Source organism: Lasiosphaeria miniovina, assembly GCF_030549165.1.
Source record: "Lasiosphaeria miniovina strain SMH2392-1A chromosome Unknown B0T26scaffold_8, whole genome shotgun sequence".
In the NCBI taxonomy this organism is placed as follows: Eukaryota; Fungi; Ascomycota; class Sordariomycetes; order Sordariales; family Lasiosphaeriaceae; genus Lasiosphaeria; species Lasiosphaeria miniovina.
In genome coordinates this window covers 1,092,530-1,112,887 of record NW_026848227.1, presented here as the reverse complement: position 1 = coordinate 1,112,887, position 20,358 = coordinate 1,092,530, and the positions used below count along the sequence as shown (strand labels likewise).

Genomic DNA, 20,358 nt, shown 5'->3' with positions numbered 1-20,358 from the left:
CGACTAATTCTGCTTTAATACTTATCTTCTTTTCTCCATTCAATTGAGAAATGAAAGATAAAGCGATATACTCAGTTGGATTTGCAGAATGCGCTGGCAGAGTATGCAGAAACCGGCTTACTCCGTAGCTCTGCTGAAAATCACGGCATCCCCCCTACTACTCTCTTTAATCGGGTTCGTGGTTCCGAGCCAGCCTCCAAGGCCCAAATTCTTAATCAAAAGCTTTCCCCGGCTATGGAAGAACGCTTAACCGAATGGATTCTATTCCAAGGGTCGCTCGGTCACCCTCCAACCCACGCCCAAATTCGGAAACTAGCTAGAAGAATGCTCGAAGATAACGAGACCCTCGGAAAACGCTGGACTAGCCGGTTTTTGGCTAGAAATCCATCTATTTCTACAATTAGGCCTCGGAGAATCCATGCAAACCGTGCTGATCGAGCCTGTGAGGCCGTTATCCGGCCTTGGTTTGACTATTTGAAGCCTCCAGGCGTGGAGGCTATTCCAGCCAAGCATAGGTATAATATGGATGAAACTGGCATTGCTTCTAGCATTAGAGATAACGGCCTGGTTGTTGGATCTAAGGAAAGAAAGAAATTCCAGAAAAAGAAGAAAGGAGACCGAATTTGGACCTCGATTATCGAATGTATTTCCGCTGACGGCCGGTATTTGAACCCAGTCGTCATTTTCAAAGGTGGAAGCCTTCAACAACAATGGTATCCACGCGATTTACAGCCATTTAAGGGCTGGAAGTGGAAACCCACTGAAAACGGCTGGTCTGACGATGATACTGCCGTCGCATGGCTCCGCAATATCTTTCTTCCAGAAACTCGGCCAGCTGTCACGGCCGGCTTGGAATGAGGGCGGAACTCCTCTATTGGGCGCTATAGACGAAGATTCTAAACTAAAGGGAAAAGGGAAAAGAAGCTCAAAAGCCTCCCCTCGCGAGATTCTTCCAGGGCGTCTCAAGGTGGGGGGGCTCTGGCTGGTCGGGTGGATCCACCCAACTGGCGTCTGATTAGTCAGAGCGTCTGGGAGGCCTGGAGGACCAGGCCCTCACACCAGCTACCTACTCGGAGAAGCGCCTCCTTATTTTAGATGGCCACGGTAGTCATACCACCGAAGAATTCATGTGGCTAGCCTTTTCTAATAACGTACAATTGTTATTTCTACCAGCCCACACCTCCCACGTTCTCCAGCCCCTGGATTTATCGGTTTTCGGCCCTCTAAAAGCCCGGTACAGAGCCAAGCATAACGAGGTTGTTTCCGGCTTCGACGAAGGCACTGTTGCTGAAAAGAGGGCCTTCCTAGAATGCTACCGGCAAGCCAGGGTCTATGGAATGACTGAATCTAATATCAAAGCCAGCTGGAAAGCTACAGGCCTCTGGCTGGTCAGCCTCAGGAAGCCCCTAAGCAACGGCCTTGTTATTAAGAATTCTAACGGCGACGTTGGTCAACTGACCTCTACGGTTTCTATAGACCTTCAAGAGGTCCATAACCCCATTCTAAATAAGAATTCAGAGGGCCGGCCTATATGGTTTACCCCTAAAAAGCCGAAGGATTTCCGTATTCAGGAACAGGTTTTTCTAGCCGGCCAGAAACGGACTGCCAACGACCGACTTTTCATACGCAAGGCCGCAAAAGCCTTCGATTACGTGGTTTTCCAACTAGCCAATACGGCGCATCAATTGGAGGCTGCAGAAAAAAGCCTAGAACGCACAAGAGGCCGAAAGAGAAGGAAGGTCCAAGTCGACCCTAATACGCAGTTCGCTGGAATTGAGGAGGTTCGTGCCTCACAGAGAGAGGCTGGCAGAGAGGACCTTGGTTATTCTGAAAGAGAAGAATCAGAAGAATCCGATACTGAAGACTTCATCATTGTAGCTAATTAATTGACAAAGTTGTTGGCAATTGAAGTTTGTGGTGTTGTGCGGGGTCCGATTCAGGGGCTGTTCCATAGGCAGGGGTGTTCCAAAAGTCCCCCACCTGACTTACCAACTGGCCAGAACACTGCCAGTTGGCACAAGCCATTACGCCACGCCATGGCGCCCCGGGCCTGAGCCCCTGAGCATGTATATAAACGTGGCCCTCGCCCACCTTCCTTTGCGAGGGCTAGGTTGAAGTCTCACACCAATACTACTCGTTGCTCGCCCACCTTCTTACCTGCATTGTGGCCACCTTGATCCGGCGTACCTGCCTTCTCTTACATGAGGTTATTCAGTTCCTCCTTAGCTCCCAGAACTATGCCCTGCAGCTCGGGGGTGGCGAGGACCTCGCTCTTTGGACTGATGCTTCGTTTGGTGACAACACCCTCGATCGAAAGAGCTCACAGAGCTACGTGATCCAGCTGTTCGGCGGGGTAGTGGCGTGGAGAGCAAATAAACAAGCAACCGTGACGACGTCAACTACCAAAGCAGAGCTGTTGGTCTTATCACAAGTCGCCAAAGAAGGCCTCTTCCTTAGCAGGCTAATCGCCGAACTGGGGGTCAAATTTGAGGATCCCCTACAGGTGTGGTGTGACAACGAGCAAACGGTTGGCCTTGTCACAAAGCACATCATTACCCTGCAGACTAAGCTTAGGCATTTTGTCATTCACAACCACTGGCTACGGCAGGCAGTTACCCGGAAGGATATACGCGTGGAGCACATTTCCACTTTGAGCATGCTCGCTGACGGCCTCACAAAGGCCTTAGGGACTGAGCAGGCCCTAGGTACTGAGCAGTTCAGAGCTTTCAGGGACCAAGTTGGCCTTGTTAACATTACAACCCAGTTGGAAGGAAGGCAAGAGAAGGTCATCAGCGAATTAGACCTTCAGGAATTACAGGCTTTGGTAGAAAGGCTGGATTTGGGCGCTCAGAGCAGGTGACAAACAGGGCAGGAACCCGCACATGCCTCTCAACATCAAGGAAAACATCACCACAGGCAAGATGCCGCTTGTATTGAGCTTCAGGCCTGCCTGGGGACAGCCTTGACGGGTTGTGTCAGAAGGAGCCGCATCTAAGCCACATATGGGCGCAGGTAGCACATGCTAGACCGTTTATAGCCTAGACTGCGTCAGCCAAATGCTGCATAACTATGGTATTTAGGTTATGCCCACCTTTCTGCACCTTCCGAATAGAAGTACTTTTTGCCCTCAATTGATATAGCGTTATATGTGACACACAGTAGCTGTAGTAGACAGTGGGGGGGGATCCGGTAGACATGTGGTTTAGGGATCCGGGTGCGCTACACACGTAGTTTAGGAATCCGGGTGTCCGACAGTGGTTGTGGGATGTGTGAGTCAGACAGTAGGTTTGGGAGATCCGTGTGCGCTAGACAGTAGGTTCGCAGCCGCACCATTCTCATCATTCCTGGCCGCAGCTTCTCATTTCTGGCGCAGCTTCTCATTTCTAGCTCCAGCTTCTCATTTCTGGCAGCAGCTTTGATTTCACACCACAGCTCTCGTCATTTCTGGCCGCAGCTTCCTCCTTTCTGGCCGCAGCTTCTCATTTCTGGCCGCACTTCTCGTCATTCTGGCAACACCACAGCTGTAGCACCACTCCCGTCATTCTGGCTACACCAGCTGTAGCAGACAGTGGGGGATCCGGCAGACGTGGTTTGGATCCGGTGGCAGACATGTAGTTTGAATCCAGATGTCAGACAGGTAGTTTAGAAATGGTGTCAGACAGGTAGTTTAGGAATGGTGTCAGACAGGTAGTTTAGAAATGGTGTCAGAGAGACACACATTGCTAAGACCAGGTCTGCTATAATGTCAGACTTACAACACATTACACGTTGCTAAGACCAGGTCTACCAAGACCAGTCTGCCAAGACCAGGTCTGCTACAACGTCAGACTTGACGCAATGCAAACCGCTGCCCTTCAAGTGGACTTCGCACTCATCATCAGCATCTACCAAGTTCTCACCAGCACTATAAGAGATATCTAGTTACACCTCCGCCTGTTATCATTTCGAGAAAACCATCGAAACCTGGCCTTGTGGAAGAAGCCGCGAGTCGGAGCCCTCGGGTGACACATTCTCGATTGCCGCAGTCAAAGGTCAGGGGTGGTGTACGGTTAAAGATAAGAAAAAGACTGGGAAATGCCCATGGTCTGATTGTAAGACCTGTAACTGAAATATTACCAAGTCTCCAGAAGCCTAGTATGTACCTGTACCTCGCCTTACCTTTTTTTCTTCAGCGAACCTAACCTCCTAAATACGAACTTGAATAGGCGATATAGACAAACCACAGCCCAATAACAATCGGGGTTAACAACCTCAAGTTAATAAACTTTGCAATCGAGTCAATGTCACGAAAGAGAGGAATTGACTGGCATAACACGCAGTATAACCGTAACCTGTATTGTGGAATCTAAAGCTAAGGAAAGAAAAAGAAGGTGTTGTGAGGAGCGGGCAAGGCGCGGGGTTCTAGGTATGGTGCAGACCACGTGATAGGTACGCACAGACCACACTCCAGCACTACGTCACTGACACCACTACGGCACTCGCTGTGACAGTCAATAAACTCTGCAATTGAGTCAATAAACTCTGCAAACATTCATGGGTGACTCGAGTCCAAAACATCTATAGACGTTTATCCGTGACTTGATGGCTAAATTTCAAATCCAAATGCCTTCATAATAATTCTGAACCCCTATAACAAAGCACGAAGGGAGCACCTACAGGTTAGCCGAGTATTAGGAGCGTATTTCATTGGAAGCAGTGTGGCCAACAACACTATCAACCAATAACAACAGGTTGATAACGTTGTCAAAAATTATCAACAGAACCCCTGCCACTATTCGGACCCCTGTACGCCGCCGTCCCCCCCTACCTCCTCCCCCCCCTCTCCCTCCTCCCCCTCAGAAATAATCCCTGAAGCAAACCAGCTCTTCAAGCATTGCGTCTTCTCAATAGTAGACACTCCTAGCTGCATTCGATCCCATGAAATCGTCCTCCGTGCACCTGAAAAGACCCTTTCAGGTTCGTCGCTCATCGCAGGGATCGATAAGATATCAATCGCCATTTGCGATAACCTTGGCCAAGTTGTACGTCGCTCCTCCGCTAGCCACCAGTTGAGTGCAGACATCTGAATTGGGATCGCTTTCTCTCGTGTGTACGATTCGTACTCGTTGCTGTCTTGCATATCAATAGCCTCGAGCTTTCTTGCGATCTGGTCGTACTCATCGAGATCAGGTTCGTCAATCTGAGGATTTTCGATGACATCCCGGTCTTCGTACAACTCCCAAAGCTTCTTGACCCCTGTGAACGCTGGCTTCTGCCACTCCTTCTTCCAGTTCTTCTTGATGTATGTAAGTCGACGAGATGGATGAAGGATAAGTGCAGCAGCATACACCACAACTGCTTCCGTCTTCGCGTAATACTTGTCAAATAGTTGCCAACTTCGTACGATATTTGACTGAAGTGGTGACTTCGCAAAACGCTTGAGGGATTTGTCGTAATGCTGAACCAGAATATCCATCGAGAGAAGCACACCATCAAGTGTTCCGCTGTGGCCTTGAGTCGCGAGTGTTGCGCGATGAAAAGGAGCGAGGAATGCTGCAATGTCCTTGAGATAGCCCCAGTCGTCCAAGTCGAGATAATCGTCGCGAAGGTCGTCAAGCCACTTCTCCAGATACGTATGAATTGAGCCAGAGATCTCGATTGCAACCTTGAGCATGGTATACCAGCTATTCCATCGGGTCTCGTTATCGAGAGGGAGACCTCGACCAGCAAGTAGACCGAATTCTCGACTTCGAGCAGGAGAGCCACGGATATGCACAGCGATGTTGTGCAGCTTGCCGAGAGGGCCTCGCTGCCTCCATTGTGTTTGCCGATCGCTGTCGCTGTCGTCATCGAAAGTCTCAAAGAGAAAGGCCTGTACAGCAAGGTTGATGACATGGCCGGTACATCGAAGCCGGTGTTGTGAAGCATTCCATGGCAAGGCGAATTTCGATTCAAGCGATCGGCAGAGAACGTCATTCGATGGGTGATTATCTCCAATGAAATACCCAATCTTGTTGACGATCCCAAAGCTTTCGAAGACCTGGAAGATTTCCGCCGCTTGTTCGTCTCCACGATGGGTGAGAATTGGCCGGAGGCCAAGAAGGACTCGTGCCAGTTGAGATGTCTCTCGGTCAACAAAATGGACACAGATGCCGAGGAAAAGATGGCGATTTGGTGAGGTCCAGATATCAGCCGCGAAATGGATCATCGAGATAGACGATTGGAGGCGCATTCGTAGGTCGTCTTTCGCAGACAGCCAGAGAGAGTCAATCTTGTTCGAGACCGATGAATGACTGGAGATAACCCCTTTCTCAACCTCAGGATGTCCCAGAGACAAAACTGCGCGCATCGCTGGCCATTCGACAGCTCGAAAAGGGAGGTTGTGCCGTACAATGAGTTGGAGAAGAGCTTTGTTGGTTCGCTCTTGTAGCTGATGTAGCTGATGAACGGAGGAGGCCGAGGGTATCGAAGCCGGACTGGGTAGCTGCTGATCTCGTTCAACCTTGTCGACTAGAATACCATGATGTGACACAAGATGGCCTCGTGCTGCAGTTGTGCTTATACAGCGGTATTCAGGGCAGTATTTGCAATACCACACAAGATGCTTGCCGATGTGTTTGGGTTCGTCCGGCTTTGGTGGTCGAGAATGGTCCCATGTGGCGACAGCCCTCTTCTGACGGCCTTTGGTCCTGATCCCGGTCCCAGTCCCGGTACTAGAGGGAAAATTCGTCGAACCATTCGATAGAATAGAGTCTGACATCTTGAACGAAAAGACTAAGGGTTTGATGCTGTAGATATAGGAAAAATGACAGGAGTAATGAGGGATGGAGGGGGGAGGGGTAAAAAAGTGGGTCTGTGAGCCTCTGTTGATAGTGTTGATAACCGTTGTTATCGTTATCGATTGATAGCTTATCAATGTTGATTGTTGTTGGCCACACTGATTGGAAGGTATAATACAGTTGGCTACCGAGTATCAGGGATCAGGGGCGTATTTTCAGTAGAAAGTACAATATAGTTGGCCGCCGAGTATCAGGGGCGTGTTTTCATTGGAAGGTATTATATAGTTGGCCTATCTCGTATTGCTCATCCCGTCTTGCCCATTTCCGTCTTGCCCAAGAACCGTGTTGCCGTGTTGCCCTGTTGCCGCCGTGGCCAAGTCGGCCATTCCCGTCTTGCCCATTCCCGTCTTGCCCATTCTCGTGTTGCCGTGTTGCCGCAAGTGTTGCCGCAAGTCTTGCCGCAAGTCTTGCCGCGAGTCTTGCCGCGCCGTGTTAGACGAGTCTTGCCACGCCGTGTTGATGTTGCCACGCCGTGTTGCCGCGAGTCTTGCCGCGACCGTCTTGCCTATTCCCGTCTTACCTATTCCCGTGTTACCGTGTTGCCGCGATCTTGCCGCGAGTCTTGCCCATTCCGTATTACCGTGTTGCCGCGAGTCTTGCCGCGAGTCTTACCCATCTCGTTTTGCCGTATTGCCGCCGTAGCCAAGTTGGCCATTCCCGTCTTGCCTATCCCGTCCTACCCATCCCGTCTTACTCATCGCGTCTTGCCGTGTTGCCGCCATGGCCACGTTAGCCATTCCCGTCTTGCCCATTCTCGTCTTTCCCATCCCGTGTTGCCCATTCCCGTATCACCGTATTGCCACGAGTCTTGCCCATCTCGTGTTGCCGCGAGTCTTGCCGCTCCGTGTTACTCATTCCCGTGTTGCCCATTCGAGTCTTGCCTATCTATTACAAACCACTCGACTGTTAGGGTCGTCTGTCTGTAAGGGAGCACGGGCTCCACAAGATGCTGGGGTTGGTAATTATGAAGATAGAACAAAGGGCAAGCTCCTATCGCACGGGTAATACAGTCAAATTAGAATGCCACTCAAAGTGTATGAGTGCAGTGAATGTGTATTGCTTGCTTGAGAGATTAAGCAAGAGCTATCTAGAACCGTGGACACGGTCATCGTATATATCTAGCTGTGTAACTAATAACAATGGTCTCACTAGCCCGTGGTCCCGAGACTTGCGGTCTCGGGACGCCGGGCGCGCGAGACACTGTCTCGCGTCCCCAACCTTAAGTGGTTCCGAACCTCGGGACCTAGGGACACTCCTAATTGGTTCCTTCTATGGGACGCTCTTGATTGGTCTACACCAAACTGAGCGTGCCCCACTATTGCGGATTTCGACAAGGATTCGTAACACTGACTTGTAGCAATTGGCTATAAAAGCGCATTTGGCTATAAAGAGCACTCTTTTACCTATTTAGCTAACTTGCTGCCAAAACGCAAAATTCGTCACCTTACCTATCTAGCTAACTTGCTGCCAAAACTCTACAACTCGTCACCTCTTGACCTATACGCATACGACCCTCTCAACGCCACCAAAGCTATCGCAAATGACCTCCTCCTAGTTCTTCCTTTCCGCCTCAACTACCCTATACTGCTCCCAAGAAAGCGTCCCCACATACACGATTTGCACTTGCTTCCTCATACTGTACTCAAACGGCGCTATTTGTACCATCTTCCATCGCCGCTTAAGCTGCCGAATGCTTGCTCAACCACAACACGAATGCGTGCCCACAATACGAATGCGTGCCCACACCACGAATGCGTGCCCACAATACGAATGCGTGCCCACACCACGAATGCGTGCGTGCCGCAAGTTGAAGAGCTCCTTTGCGGTTTCCGGTCGGCACTCTGCATTTAGCGGCTGTATCGGGGCAATTGATGGCACGCATATAAACCCACGTGAGGAAGGCCAATCAAATTCGCTGGCGAGATCGAAAGGCTGTATTACCAGAACGAGCTAGCTGCAGTCAGAAGCGATAGCTGCAGTATCGTAATTGACCGTCAATCCAGGACGCCTTGCACCTGAAGCCCGTATAAAGTGCTGGTTATGTTTGACTAGGCTACAGCTACGGTATGTTTCTAACTCTTTGGCCGCCCTTGTTTCCTTGTGATGTTTCTAACTTTTCGGCTGCCCTTGTTTCCTTATGATGTTCCAACTTTTTGGACGCCCTTATCCTTGTGATGTTTCCAACTCTTTGGCCGCCCTTATTTCCTTGTGATATTTCTAACTCTTCGGTATCTCGATCTGGCATTAGCTATACTGCTCTTTCTCCCTGCCGCCCTTTTTGTTTCCTTATATGTTTGAGGGTGCCTGTCGGGTAGGCTATACTGGTCTTTCTCCCTGCCGTCCTTGTTTTCTTATGATATTTCTAACTCTTCGGCATCTTGATCTGGTATTGGCTATACTCGTCTTCTCCTTGCCTCTTTTCTTTTTTTCCTTACATGCTCGAGGGTAACTGTTGGGTATGCTGCGAAGAGGGGTCATTGGTTCCTTGTATATTCGAAGATGCCTGTTGAGTAGGCTGTGAGCGGGTTATCGGTTTAGGGAGCCGGAGGTAGGCTGAACTTTTCTTTCTCCCTGCCCCCCTTCTTGTTTCCTTGTGATGCTCCAACTCTTCGGCCGCCCTTTTCCCTTGTGATATTTCTAACTCTTTTGTATCTTGCTCTAGTATTAGCGTACTGCTCTTTCTCTCTGCCGCCCTTGTCCTTGTGATGTTTCCAACTCTTCGAAATCTTACTCTGGTATTGGTATTACAAACCACTCGACTGTTAGGGTCGTCTGTCTGTAAGGGAGCACGGGCTCCACAGAATGCTGGGGTTGGTAATTATGAAGATAGAATAAAGGGCAAGCTCCTATCGCACGGGTAATATAGTCAAATCGGAATGTCACTCAAAGTGTATGAGTGCAGTGAATGTGTATTGCTTGCTTGAGGAACCAAGCAAGAACTATCTAAGACCGTGGATACGGTCATCGTATTTATTTAATTATGGCGAGCCAGTAAGAGCTGCGCTCTTACTTGCCCGACAGGAAGGAGCTGCCTAGCGCCGGGTACTGCTAGCGTGCCGGTCCATTTGCCTGGTGCCAAGACCCTTCTTGGCACCGGGCCACCCCTGATTGGCTGTCCTTCCGTTTGCCTGGTGCCAAGAGCCCTCTTGGCACCGGGCACCGTCTGATTGGCTCTCGACGACCGGGGCCCCCAGTCTTGCCTGAGGCGCCTGCCTCCTGCAGCTGGTCCAGTACGAACCAGGTTCGTCACACACCGCTCTTGGCTGTGGACTTTGCCTTACCGTACCACGTCAGCTCCCCGCCAAGGCAATGTGGTGGGATACGCATCTACAGACAGTGCATCTACATATTACAAACCACTCGACTGTTAGGGTCGTCTGTCTGTAAGGGAGCATGGGCTCCACAGAATGCTGGGGTTGGTAATTATGAAGATAGAACAAAGGGCAAGCTCTTATCGCGCGGGTAACACAGTCAAATCGGAATGCCACTCAAAGTGTATGAGTGCAGTGAATGTGTATTGCTTGCTTGAAGAACCAAGCAAGAACTATCTGAGACCGTGGCTACGGTCGTCGTATATATCTATCTAAGGCGGACCAATCAGAGAGTTGGTCCTAGGTGATCAGTGAGCTCAGTGCGGTCAGTGTGCTCAGCGCGATCAGTTCCCTCACTGATCGCCCTGACGATGCTGATCGTACTGACCGCCCCGTTATTGGCTGCACTTGAGCGAAGTGGGGAACTACCCCACTTCCTTGCGTCAGCCAATAGTGGGAGGCTCCGTGCAGCCTCCTGCGCGCCTGAACCAGGATCGTAACACTACAGACAGTGGAATCCGGCAGACAGTGGTGGGATTTGCCTCTACAGACAGTGCATCTACAGACAGTGGGATCCGGCAGACAGTGGTGGGATGCGCATCTACAGACAGTGCATCCACTGACAGTGGGAGATCCGGCAGACATGTGCACCGCAGCAGACATGTAGTTTAGGGATCTGTCAGACAGAAATCTGTCAGACAGGTAGTTTAGATGTCTGTCAGACAGGTAGTTTAGAAATCGAGTTTCAGATATCAGGTTCCACGCTGGGCAGCACGATTTCTCGTCGTGATTGCGGCGGGTGCACTGTAGCAGACATGGGGGATCCGGCAGACATTTGGTTTAAAGATCTGTCAGACAGGTAGTTTATCCAGGTGTCAGATATCAGGTTCCACGCTGGGAGCACGATTTCTCGTCATCATTTTGGCGGCGCACGTAGCAGACAGTGGGGGATCCGGCAGACATGTGGTTTAGAGATCTGTCAGACAGGTAGTTTATCCGGGTATTAGATATGAGGTTCCACGCTGGCTGTAGCGATTTCTTGTCGTGATTGTGGCGGGCGTACGTAGCAGACAGTGGGGGATCTAGCAGACACGTAGTTTAGGAATCTATCAGATAGGTAGTTTAGAAATCTGTCAGACAGGTAGTTTATCTGGGTGTCAGACAGTAGTTGGGGGATACGTGTGTAGATATGTAGTGGGATAGTATCTACAGATATCCAGCAGACATGTGTTTTAGGGATCTGTCAGATAGGTAGTTTATCCAAGTATCAGATATCAGGCTCCACGCTGGCTGCAGCGATTTCTCGTCGTGATTGTGGCGGGCGCATGTAGCAGATAGTGGGGGATCCGGCAGACAGTGGGGGATCTGCAGACAGTGGGGGATCCGCAGACAGTGGGGGATGCAGACATGTGGTTTAGGGATCCGGTGCGACACACGTAGTTTAGGAATGCGGGTGTCCGACAGTGGTTGGGGATGCGTGTGCACATGTGGTGGGATACGCATCTACAGACATCCGGCAGACAGGTAGTTTGGGAATCTATCAGATAGGTAGTTTAGAAATCTGTCAGACAGGTAGGAAATCCGGGTGTCAGATATCCTGCAGGTTCCACGCTGGCAGCACTATTTCTCGTCGTCATTTCGGCGGGCACCGTAGCAGACAGATGCACCGCAGCAGACAGTGGGGGATCCGGCAGACACGTAGTTTAGGAATCTGTCAGACAGGTTTAGAAATCTGTCAGACAGAAATCTGTCAGACTAGTTTAGAAATCTGGGTGTCAGATATCCTGCAGCACGATCGCGGCGGCACCGTCCCGTCATTTCTGGGCGCTGGAGCACTCCCGGCGTTTCTGGGCGCCGTGGTGCTGGTGGTTGTGGTGGTGCCCTGTGGTAGTTGTGGTGGTCGTGCCAACGGCTCGCGTTCGCCCCACTTTTCCCGTCGCGCCCCTTCTATCTTACACTGCACCACATAATTTCTCCACTACACTATTTCACCCTCATTCTCCAGCCGCACTTTTCTCGCGGCGCCTTCATTTAGCGCTCTCTGGTTCGTTTTCGTCATTTCTGGCGGCTTGATTTCTCGTCATTTCTCGCAGCTTGATCTCTCGTCATTTGGGCAGTTCTCGCAGCTCATTTCTTCTACCTTGACTCTCGTCATTCTTCCACCCTCCACAGCTCATTCTTCCACCCTCTCTACAGCTCATTTCTTCTACCCTCTCTACAGCTTGATTTCTGCAGCTTGATTTCTGCTTCTCGATTTCTCGCAGCTTGATTTCGGGTTCTCGATTTCTCGCAGCTTGATTTCTGGTTCTCGATTTCTCGTAGCTTGATTTCTGGCGCTTGTCATTTCGGACCACCCTCTCCACAGCTCATTTCTTCCACCTACTCCCCACAGCTTGATTTCTCGCAGCTTGATCTCTCGCAGCTTGATTTCTGGTTCGTCATTTTGGGCAGCTTTCTCGTAGCTTGATTTCTGGTTCGTCATTTCCGGCAGCTTTCTGGCCGCAGCTCTTCATTTCTTCTACCCTCTCCACAGCTCATTTCTTCCACTTGACTCTCCACAGCGTCATTTCTCGCGCTTGATTTCTCGTCATTTCTCTCCGCTTGATTTCTCGTCATTTGGGCAGCTTCTCGCAGCTCATTCTTCTACCTTGACTCTCGTCATTCCTCTACCCTCTCCACAGCTTGTCTCGCAGCTCATTTCTAACTCGTCATTTCTCGCAGCTTGATTTCTTGTCATTCTTCCACCTCGACTCTCGTCATCCACCTCGACTTCCACGAGACTCTTCCATCGCACCTCTTGTCATCCGCAAGCATGGAGGGCGACATGAATGGCGTGAATGGCGGCGTGAATGGCCACGGCGTGAATGGCGTGAATGGCCACACCAATGCCGTGAATGGCCACACCGACACTGCCGACGACTCTGACAATGCCCCCGAAAATGCCCGCAACACCAACAACTACAATCCCCTCGACGCAAGGGCCTTGCGGGCGGAACTCGACGAGGCCGTGCGGGCGGAAGTCGCCGAGGCCGTGCAGGCGGAACTCGACGAGCTTGTGCGGGCGGACAACAACAGGGCCATGGAACTCAACGCGCGACTCGATGCGGCGCTGGCGGACCTCGTGCGGGAGGCCGCACTAGCGGATGCGATGCGGGCGGACGACGAGGTCCTGCGGGCGCACAACGAGGCCATGCTGGCGGACATCGAGACGGAGGAGAGGCTGGCGGACGAGGCCACGGCGGAGACGGACGCGATGATGGCAGAGCTCGAATACCTCGACGAGGAGGAGGCGAGGCTAGAGGCCATGCAGACGGAGGTGATGCTGGCGGGTCTCGAATACCTCGCCACAGACGAGGCCGTGGCGGAGGCCATGCTTGCAGAAGCAAAGGCCATAGCGCAAGACACGGACACGGAGGCGGCGCAAGACACGGAGGCGCAGGCCCTGGACTTCGACCCCCTGATGGAACTTGAGGATGCCATGCTGGCGGCAGACGCCGAGGCGGCTGCTGCAGCTGACGAGTGGGCAGAGGCGCTGCTAGCAGATATCGACAACGAGACCCAGCAGCGCCTCAACGACGAGACACCTGACACGGACACGGAGGCGGCGCAAGACACGCAGGCGCATGCCCTGGACTTCGACGCCCGGCTAGAACTCGAGACGGCCATGCTGGCGGCGCTCGCCGCGGCGGCTCCTGCGGCTGACGAGAGGGTGGAAGCGCTGCTGGCGCATCTCGACGACGAGACGCAGCTGGGTCTCGACGAGGCCGCGCAAGACACGGACGACGAGGCCGCGCAAGACACGGACAACGAGGCCGCGCAAGACACGGACAACGAGGCCGCGCAAGACACGGACGACCAGGCCATGGACAAAGAGGCCGTGGCGGCGGAGGCAATGCTGGCGGGGCTCGAGGACCTCGACGAGGCGCTGGCGGCAGAGGCGTTGCTGGCGGCCGTCGACACGGAGGCGCTGGCGGCGGCGGTGCTGGCGGATGTCGAGGAGGCCATACAGGCGCAGGAGATGCTGGCGGGGCTCGAGGACTTGCCAGACCTTGACTTGCCTTTGCCAGACCTTGACTTGTCTGTGCCAGATATCGACTTGCCTTTGCCAGATGTCAACTCGGACGAGGACTTGCCAGACGTGAAGCAAGATATCAAGAACTCGGACGGGAACTTGCCTTCGCCAGACGACAACTCTTTTCCAGAGGTCATTTACGTATCGTCAGATGACGAGAACTCGGACGAGGACTTGCCAGACGAGAACTTGCCTGACGAGAACTCGGACGTTGAGGACTTGCTAGACGAGAACTTGGCATTCGAAGAGAACTCGGACGTTAAGAACTTGCTAGACGACGAGAACTTGCCTTCGCCAGAGCAAGATATCAAGAACTCGCCTTCGCCAGAGAACTTGAACTCGCCAGACGTCATTTACGTATCGTCAAACACTCTACCCCATAATCCGGTGAAGCAGGAGAACGAGAACTCGCCTTCGTCAGACGAGCCTTCAGAGAACTTGCCAGACAACTCGTGCTCTCTGCAAGACTATCAAGACACGTCGGCTAGCCCAGACTACACCCAAGACATTGTCGTGCCCGACCTGCCAGACTACACCCAAGACATTGAGGACACGCTCATGTTGGATATGCTGCAAGAGCTTGACGACATGCAGGACTTGGCCGCCGGCTGGCCAGACCTGCAGGAAACCATCGACAGGCTGGACGTGGCTAGCCCAGACATGGACTTGGCCAGCACTCCAGAATATTCTGCGGCTAGCCCAGGATATTCCGCGGCTAACCCAGGATATTCCGCGGCTAGCCCAGAATATTCCGCGGCTAGCCCAGATAGGCACGACATGGACACTGAGGACATGGACACTCCAGGATATTCCGCGGCTAGCCCAGAATATGGGCACATAGACACTGACCACGACATGGACACTGACCGAGAGATCGACGACTTCGCCAGCACTCCTGACCAACAGGACATGGACTCGCTCGTGCTTCAATCGATCGAGGACGAGGCCACCCTTCGAGACATCCAGGACGAGGCCGTCGTTCAAGAGTTCGAGGACACGCGGGGCTTCGACATCCGCGACTACTACACGTCCACCCCAGACATTTGGCCCACGCCAGACCCAGTCCATTGGGACCAGCGGCAAGAGATCGAGGAGTGGCAGCGAGGGATCCACAACCGTCACGAGGTCGACGATTGGCGAGTGCACGACTCTAGCCCGTCCGCTTCGTCAGAGGAGGACTTTTGGGCGGGCAGTCCCGCGCCGCCCAACCCCAACCGGCGGGCTAGCCGCACGCCGAGCTACGACCCCGACGACCTGATGATGCAGATTCTGGACGAGGACATGCAGGGCTTGGCCGTGGGAGAGGACATGCAGGGGGCCGCGAGAGAGCAAGACGACGACGTCATTTACGTGGGTACCACTCAGGGAAAGCAGGAGCCAGAGGGTCCGAAGCAGGAAGAGGATTCAGACGACGACGTCATCTACGTGCGTACCGTCGCTCTGCGCCAGCAAGACAGCCCGCACAGCCTTGGTCAAGCAGAGGACATGGCCGTGGCAAGTCCGTCCACTATGGACCATCGAATCGAGGATATGGACGACATGCCTACGCCGGGCAGCCCGCAAGACAGCTTCGGTCAAGCAGACAAGACGTCTTCGCACCAGGACATCCTTCCGCTCAACATGCCCGTGGCCAGCCCGCCCCCTCTAGTCGACATGCCCCACGTCGACATGCCCCCCCTGCCACACGCCGACATGCCCCCCAACATTGTCGACATGCCCGCCGACATGCCCCCCCCCACCGCCTTTCGCTGCCGCTCACCGCTTCCGCTGGTCTCCGACAACAAAGTCTTGGACAATATCAAAGTCTTGGTCCAGAAAGAGGGCCGCTTCCACGCCGTCGTTGCCGATGCGCGCGAAAAGCTCCGGGACAAGGCCCAGAAGGCCCAGAAGGCACGGTACCGCATCGCCAAGAGCGCGAAGCGGGCGCTCGTCCGCGGTACGCCGTTGCTCGAGCCGGCCTCCAGCGACGACCGGGACGACAGCGACGACAGCGACGAGCGCGACACCTCTCGCTGCCTCTGCTGGCTTGACTGGCACAACCGGGAGGGCGTAGACAAGGAATGCGTCCACGGAAACAAGGGCGTGCAAGAAGGCGTCTACGTCCAAGGCAAAGAAGGCGTCCAAGAAGGCGTCTACGTCCAAGGCGTCCACGTCCAAGGCGAACAAGGCCACGTGCAACACAACCAACACAACGTCCCCCGCAGCGCGCTAAAGAGGTTCGCGTCTGGCGCTAGCCGCGCCCTGACTGGCTTCGCGGCCGCGGCCTGGGACAGGTGGTACAGGGTCGACCGCAACGCCGACGCAGGCAACGCCCCCGAGGACGACGCAGGCAACACAGCCGCAGGCAACGCAGCCGCAAGCAACGCAGACCCCAACGCAGACCCCGACGCAGGCAACGCAGAACCCGCACCCGAGGACGACGCAGCCGCAGGCAACGTAGACCCCAACGCCCCCGAGGACGACGTAGGCAACGCAGACCCCAACGCAGGCAACGCAGATGCCGGCAGCGTCATCGCGCAGGCCAGCGACGCCAGCCTCAGCCCGCAGGCCAGCCGCGCCAGCCTCATCGCGCAGTTCAGCGAGGCCACCCTCAGCTTGCAGGCCAGCCTCGGCCCCCGGAGCTCGCTCGCGTCCAGCCAGGAGCTGGCCAGGCCGCCGCTCGAGCACGCACAGGCCGCGCGGCCGCGGTGGGGCACGTGGAGCTCCCGCAACCCGCCGCTGGGCCTGGCGCGGCGTCCGCCCTACGACCTGAGCCGCCGGCGCTGGGACAAACTAGCCGGCGGGCCGCTGACAGAGAGGCTAGGCCGGGGGCTGTTCCCGGATATCGTGGCCGAAGAGGACAGCGACGCAGGCGAGGGACCCGTTAGACCTAGAAGGGGAGCTACTTTGAGCGACGGACGCAAGCGAGCTCCGACTTTCGACGCGCCGGTAGATGGAGCGAGACGAGCTCCAACTTTCAACGCGCTGGTAGATGGACCTACAAGGCGAGGTCCGACTATGGGACGATTTCCGCCTTTGGGACAAGCTCCGACTTTGAGCGAGGGACGCAAGCGAGCTCTGGCTTCGAGACCAGCTCCGACTTTGGGACCAGCTACTTTGAGCGAGGGACGCAAGCAAGCTCCCAGTTTGAGCCCCGATAGACGACTCACCAAGAAGCGAAACGACGCGCTAGATGCACCCACAAAGCGAGCTACAAAGCGCGCGAGCGACGCGCCGGTAGACGGACCCACAAAGCGACCCAAGAAGGGCCCGCGAGCGAGCGACGCACCAGAGCCACAAAGCGAGCGAGCGACGCTGCACCCACAAAGCGAGCGAGCGACGCCCACAAAGCGAGCTCTAAAGCGAGCGAGCGACGCACCAGATGCACCCGCAAAGCGAGCCAAGAAGGGCCCGCGAGCTCCGGCAGTTTGAGCAGTGGACTGGGATGGCTGGGGGTCTGGCACTCGGCTGGGGATGTGGCATTCGGTCTGGGCATTCGGTCTGACATTCGGTCTCTCTGGGATTTGGTCTGGGATTTGGTCTGGACTCTGGGATTAGGCGCACTCTAGGATTCGGCGCACTCTGGGATTAGGCGCACTCTAGGATTAGGCGCACTGGGGATTTGGTCTGGCATTCGGGCTAGACTGGGATTTGGCGCACTCTGGGATTCGGCGCACTCTGGGATGGCTAGCTGGGCATTCGGTCTGGCATTCGGTCTGCTGGGAGGTGGGCACGACAGCCCGCCATAGGCACGACAGCCATGGTCAGAGAATGCACTTTGCATTGCTTTTTGTTTTTCATTCTTTCCACATTCCCGTGAGGCTCCATATCAAGTTTGGCCAGTTCTACCGCATGGTGGCCGGGAATCACTGCTTTTCATTCTTTCCATACACCCATACACAGGATCCTATATCAGGACCCATACACAGGGATGCTATATATCAGGACTCCCATACACCATACACATCACACCCATACACATCACCCCATGCATCAGAATCACTGCTTGCGTGCGTTTTCATTCTTCCATACATCAGGTAGATCTGGGCCGAGGCGAGGCATGGGCCAGCAGTTTCCACCGCCCATGGTGGCCGGTCACAACCACGCTTGTTTAGGTAGCTAGGGAGAACGATTGCTTTATATATGTTGTGTGCTGTGTGTTGTGTTGTGTGCTGGCGAGTATGTGACTGTGTGCGTGTGTTGTGTGCCGAAGGATGTGAGTGTGGGATGCGTGTGTGCTGAGTGGTGTGACTGTGTGCCGAGTGATGTGACTGTGTGCCGAGTGATGTAGCTTGTCTGCGCCGCTGCAGAGAGGTAGGTTTGGGATCCGTGTATTGGATATCGCCTCAGACATGTGTTTGGGATCCGTATATTAGACATCGCCTCGGACATATAGTTGGGATCCGTATCAGATGTGGTAGGGGAACCGTATACTAGACATCGCCTCAGATATGTGGTTTCAGACATTAGTTTATGTAACGCCGCTACAGACATGGTTTCGTGCTACGGCGTATACTGCCGCCCGAGATATTGGAATCCGTGTCAGATGTAGTGGGGGATCCGTGTATTAGATATTGCCTCAGACATATAGTTTCAGACATTAGTTTGTGTGACGCCACTGCAGACATGGTTTCGTGCTACCGCGTATCCTGCCGCCCGAGATATTGGAATCCGTGTCAGATATGGTTAGGATCCGTGTGTTAGACATCGCCTCAGACATGTGTTGGGATGCGCAGTGGTTTCAGACATTAGTTTGTGTGACGCTGCAACATGCTGTGTGACGCCGCTGCAACGCTTTGTGTGACGCCGTGCAGACTGGTTGGGATGCGCCTCTCAGACATTACTTTGTGTAACGCCATGCAGACTGGTTCGCACGGCGTGTGCCGCCTGCCCCCCGAGACATGCACTCCATGTTACACCGTCCCGAGGCATGCACTCCATGTTACACCCATCTTACTATGCAGAGCCGCTGCGAGTGCGCGGTGGAGGGCGAGGACGGGTTGGCGCGGATTTTTGAACCGCGATGTCGAGATTGCTTTTTGAACCGCGACGTTGAAATTGGTTCGGGGCGGGGCTGCAGCTGCTGCGCGACGTTGAAATTGGCTCGGGTACCGGGCTGCAGCTGCCGCGGGTGCAAACGTAGGACGAGATTGGCGTAGGTGCCGCGTAGGGTTCCGCGGTGTGCAAACGTAGAACGAGATCGGCGCAGGTACCGCGCAGGGGTGCCGCGGCGTGCAAACGTGGGACGAGATTGGCGCCGGTGCCGCGCAGGGGTGCCGCAGCGTGCAGATCTCTGCCGACGCCACAGCCGCTGACCGACGTGCCTGCAGGCCGACGTCGTATTGTCCCGGCCGTGGTACTGCATATGCAAGCCGGTGTGGTGCTGGGCTAACGGCGGTGCTGGGCTAACGGCGTGGTGCTAGGCTGACGGCGTGGTGCTGGGCTAACGGCGTGGTGCTGGGCTAACGGTAGGAGATGCGGTACTATACTACGTCACCACCACGTCGTATGAGGCCACACCGGCGCGCTGGAGAGGCCAGGGGTGCCGCGGTGCTGTGGCACTGCATATGCACGTCCATACCGCCGGCGTGGGGGGGCGGCACCACACCGCGGCTATACGTCGCGGCCATACCACGTCGTATTCGGAATATAGGCCACATCGTTGGAGAGGTCGGGGTGCCGCGGGTAGCCGTGTGGGTGGTTGGGTGTGTGGGTGTGGGTGGGCGTGGGTGGGCGTGGGTTGGTGTTCTCCCTGACACTGTGGGCTGGCGTTATTTGTGTGGGTTGCCGTTGGTGTGGGGTGGGTGGCGTTCTTTGTGTAGGTTGACTTTCTTTATATGAGTTGGCGTTGATCTGGTGGGTTGGTGTTCCTGACACTGGTGTTGTTGTGCTAGTGGTGATGTCACTCGGCCGTATCGTAGACGTATGTACGTGGCTGCAGCGGGTGCCATATTAATTCTCGTCATATCTGGTGGTGGCCATCAGGGGGTATATTATACCTTCTTATTTATCATAGCTAGTAACGGGATTAGGGGTATACCGTGCCTTATTTGTCATGGCTGGTGGTGACGGCATCAGGGGGTGTCGTTTACTTATTTGTTATGCGAGGGCACCGATAGGTAAGAAGGTGATTAGGATGGCATGTGGTCACTAACGCTATCCGCCTCCAGGCGGGAAA

The 20,358-nt window shown here is 54.2% G+C and overlaps 2 protein-coding genes across 2 annotated transcripts; one reads left to right on the top strand and one right to left on the bottom strand.

The window, feature by feature from the left end:
* Positions 1–12,941: 12,941 nt before the first annotated feature.
* On the top strand, positions 12,942–17,612 carry B0T26DRAFT_680955 (uncharacterized protein; the record flags this gene model as incomplete). The annotated part of the gene is made up of 1 exon (XM_060440573.1): positions 12,942–17,612. One exon carries the CDS (start codon positions 12,942–12,944, stop codon positions 17,610–17,612), a length of 4,671 nt encoding a protein of 1,556 aa, XP_060290111.1.
* A 626-nt stretch (positions 17,613–18,238) lies between these two features.
* Positions 18,239–18,801, bottom strand: B0T26DRAFT_730486 (uncharacterized protein). The gene has a single exon (XM_060443017.1). The coding sequence runs from the start codon at positions 18,672–18,674 to the stop codon at positions 18,318–18,320; it is 357 nt and encodes a 118-aa protein (XP_060290110.1). The 5' UTR covers positions 18,675–18,801; the 3' UTR covers positions 18,239–18,317.
* Positions 18,802–20,358: the final 1,557 nt, after the last annotated feature.